This window comes from Salmo trutta, chromosome 22 (genome assembly GCF_901001165.1).
Source record: "Salmo trutta chromosome 22, fSalTru1.1, whole genome shotgun sequence".
Classification (NCBI taxonomy): domain Eukaryota; kingdom Metazoa; phylum Chordata; class Actinopteri; order Salmoniformes; family Salmonidae; genus Salmo; species Salmo trutta.
The window spans coordinates 27,143,508-27,146,480 of record NC_042978.1 but is presented as its reverse complement, the minus strand read 5'-3'; the positions used below and the strand labels follow the sequence as shown (position 1 = coordinate 27,146,480).

Genomic DNA, 2,973 nt, shown 5'->3' with positions numbered 1-2,973 from the left:
TCTGAAGGTAATTGGTTGCACCAGATCTTATTTAGGGGCTTCATAGCAAAGGGGGTGAATACATATGCACTCACCACTTTTCTGTTTTTAGATTTTTTTTAAAATAAGTTATTTTTTTAATTTCACTTCACCAATTTGGACTATTTTGTGTATGTCCATTACATGAAATCCAAATAAAAATACATTTAAATTACAGGTTGTAACGCAACAAAATAGGAAAAACGCCAAGGGCGATGAATACTTTTGCAAGGCACTGTATGTATTGCATCAACTCTGTCCTCAAGTCCTCATTTTGCACCCTGGGAGAACTGCAGAAGCGCTTCATTGACTAATTTCATAGTCACTCCTTCAGGGACCAGAACACAGTGCACACCTAAGAGAGAAACCAGAGTTCAGGGTAAGGTAAAGTAAAGTTTCTTGTGTTATCTCCTTTGGGTGTGAACGGTTTATGCAACATACAGTACTTGCTAAGTTGCTATACTTCAAAACAGATGTCATGTCATAATGTCTGTGGTCAACTCATGATATGGAATCATTTTAAAATCATCTATATTTTTACCTACCCTGTTGTGCATGCATTTAAATGACTTTACGAAGTTCAAGTGGACTTTATGAAATTATAAATTGGTTTGAGTTGAGGTGGAAAGTTATGAAAGTAGTACCTAGTCGACTGACTGCTGTGATGTTCCTGTGTTCGTCATCAAAGAACATCATCTCACTGAATTTGAATCCACTGTCTGTCTGGAGCCTGAACAAAGACACAATGACAGTGAGTTCCACTATAAAACACTCTTTCACGGCCAGACATGAACACAAACACACACTTCCATCCTCACAGAAGAATCGTCCAGCAGCAGTGGTTGTTAATGCTGCATTCACATGCTAGAAATTTTAGATTTGCTAATTTGTTGAACGTGGCACGTGATTAACTACAACCAGTTAGCAAGTCAGAAATGTCAGAGTTTTCTAGTTCCAACAAGCACGTGAACACGGCAATCTCAAATTCAGACACTTACTTTTTGAAGTGAGGGACCTTTGACCCCGGGTATATTTCCTTGAAGGATATGTATTGGTTGAGATTGAAGAGGGACAACAGCTGATTGGCTCCATCCACCTCACATGTGCTGAGAAATATAAATAAAATGTTGATTATTTACAATGGCATGTAATTTCAATCATCTAGAGGCTAAAAACAGAAATGCCCGTTGTCTAAACACGTTTTACATAATGTTAAAACATATGTTTAATCGGATTATAAAATAGCATGATTTTTTTTTACAATTCCTTGATCACTGTATGAACTGACCGTGATGCCACTCCAATCTGGATCCCTTGGCCATGTAGAGAAGTCAATATGTCCACTGTTTCCGGGAACAGTTGGATTTTCTCCCTCCTTGCATTTAACACCACTCCCCTGTCGGGAAAGGCAGATGAGATATTATTATAAATCTGGAAAGACATGGCTGATGTGTGTAAGAGTTGGAAGGGAGAGGATTTAGAGAAAGACATAGCCTAAAGCCATCATTAGCTTGATACTCATCAAGATTTTAACCAATAAACTCACGCTTTGTCTTTGTGAAATTGTGGGTCCACATAGCTACTCACCCAGAAGGGCCAAAGAGTATAATCTGAGACAAGGAAAAAACAAAACAGAGATGGAGGATGACAGAAACACATGACATAGCTAGACAAGCTACTTTAGATGGAGGATGACAGAAACACATGACAGATAGCTAGACTAGCTACTTTAGCTGTGACAATCTTCTTGTTCTGCTTTGGTATTAGCAAGGTATGCTATTTGTTGAGTCTTTATTCTCATAACATTGCTAGCTAGCTACATGGCTAGATAAAGTTAGCTAGCTAACGTTACAGTAGCTATATTTTCAATTTACCCAGGTCAAACACAACAAACTTTGGTTTGGACATAGCTAGCTATTTCCTGAGTTAAGCAGTAACTGTTTCAATTATCTAGTAGCTAACTGATCCTAATAACCGTCAAATCTACGACTAGCTAGCTACATCCAGTGTAGTAGTTGTGGTTATGTGCTCAGAAGATCTAGATGCGGAAGTAAAAGTACAAATATATCACACAAGTCATTGGTAACTATACCAGTGATACCTTTGAGGAGATGGGGAAACTACATTGGAATCATATGTGCCAGAGCACAGATTAACTGATGAATTTACGAACACAAAACACCCTTTGAATATGACATGTGTCAGTAAAGGTTGACAAAAAAAACGGAATTAATTGTTGCTAGCAACACAGTAAGTCACTAACGCTCTAGATAACACGAAAACAGCCTAACTAGCTTTGCTATGGCGAGCAAATAGTCAGAGTGAAGTGTTCTCTATGTCTGGAAGTAATTTACGTTCGCAAGCTATCAACCCCCCCAAAAAACTAGCAGGCTAGCCAACTTTAGCCAGTTACCTTGGGCGCTTAACTGCCTTTGGTATGGTCGTAAATTCATCAGTCATTCTGCGCTCAGGCACACTCGGGCGAGAGTACTCTTAAAGCGGAGTAGATAGCCAGAGCGAATTTACGAAGGCACCCTTTGTGAGGTCGGAACTCATAGCGCTCGCTCAAAAACCCAATATTAGCATGAATTTCGTGAACAAGAAGTACACCATTAAATATTTTCCGATATTTAAGATAAGTTAATTATCTGTAATATTGTATCGTTTTTAAATAGTGACATTGCGTACTTTCGATGAAAATAGTCAGGTTTATTGACTCATAACCTGACTTTGAGAAGGACTTGCGTGACGATTTGCTTAGGAACCACGTGATGCAGAATGACAACGTGAACGCGATTGGACAACAGTTAGTTTGGTGGGGCGTGAGCTCGCCAGCTTGTAGTCCTAAAACCAGGAAATGAGTTCCCTCTGGTTTGTTCCGCCATCCCCATGGGAAAAATGAATGGGGGAAGAATAGGGATTTGGAATAAATGCAGAAAATAAGGTACGAGGTTA

General features: G+C 39.2%; 1 protein-coding gene across 4 annotated transcripts; it reads right to left on the bottom strand.

Annotated features, from left to right (window-relative positions):
* Positions 1 to 238: 238 nt before the first annotated feature.
* On the bottom strand, positions 239 to 2,694 carry mdp1 (magnesium dependent phosphatase 1). 4 transcript variants are annotated; one of them, XM_029707492.1, is made up of 6 exons: positions 2,432 to 2,694; positions 1,565 to 1,628; positions 1,307 to 1,414; positions 1,017 to 1,124; positions 663 to 748; positions 239 to 373 (listed from the first exon to the last, which is right to left on the bottom strand). In XM_029707492.1, exons 1-6 carry the CDS (start codon positions 2,469 to 2,471, stop codon positions 288 to 290), a joined length of 492 nt encoding a protein of 163 aa, XP_029563352.1. In that variant the 5' UTR covers positions 2,472 to 2,694; the 3' UTR covers positions 239 to 287. The 4 variants fall into 4 exon arrangements, with proteins under 4 accessions (XP_029563352.1, XP_029563353.1, XP_029563351.1 ...); XM_029707493.1 differs by lacking the exon at positions 2,432 to 2,694 and adding an exon at positions 1,893 to 2,112; XM_029707491.1 differs by lacking the exon at positions 2,432 to 2,694 and having other exon boundaries at positions 1,565 to 1,886.
* Between the last annotated feature and the right edge of the window lie 279 nt (positions 2,695 to 2,973).

Coding starts and splice junctions, on each gene's coding strand:
- mdp1 (XM_029707490.1), bottom strand. CDS start 1,724: ATGTGTTTCTGTCATCCTCCATCTAAAGTAGCTTGTCTAGCTATGTCA. Junction 1,415..1,605: donor ATACTCTTTGGCCCTTCTGG/GTGAGTAGCTAT, acceptor CTTTCCCGACAG/GGGAGTGGTGTTAAATGCAA. Junction 749..1,016: donor AAGGTCCCTCACTTCAAAAA/GTAAGTGTCTGA, acceptor GTCTTTGTTCAG/GCTCCAGACAGACAGTGGAT.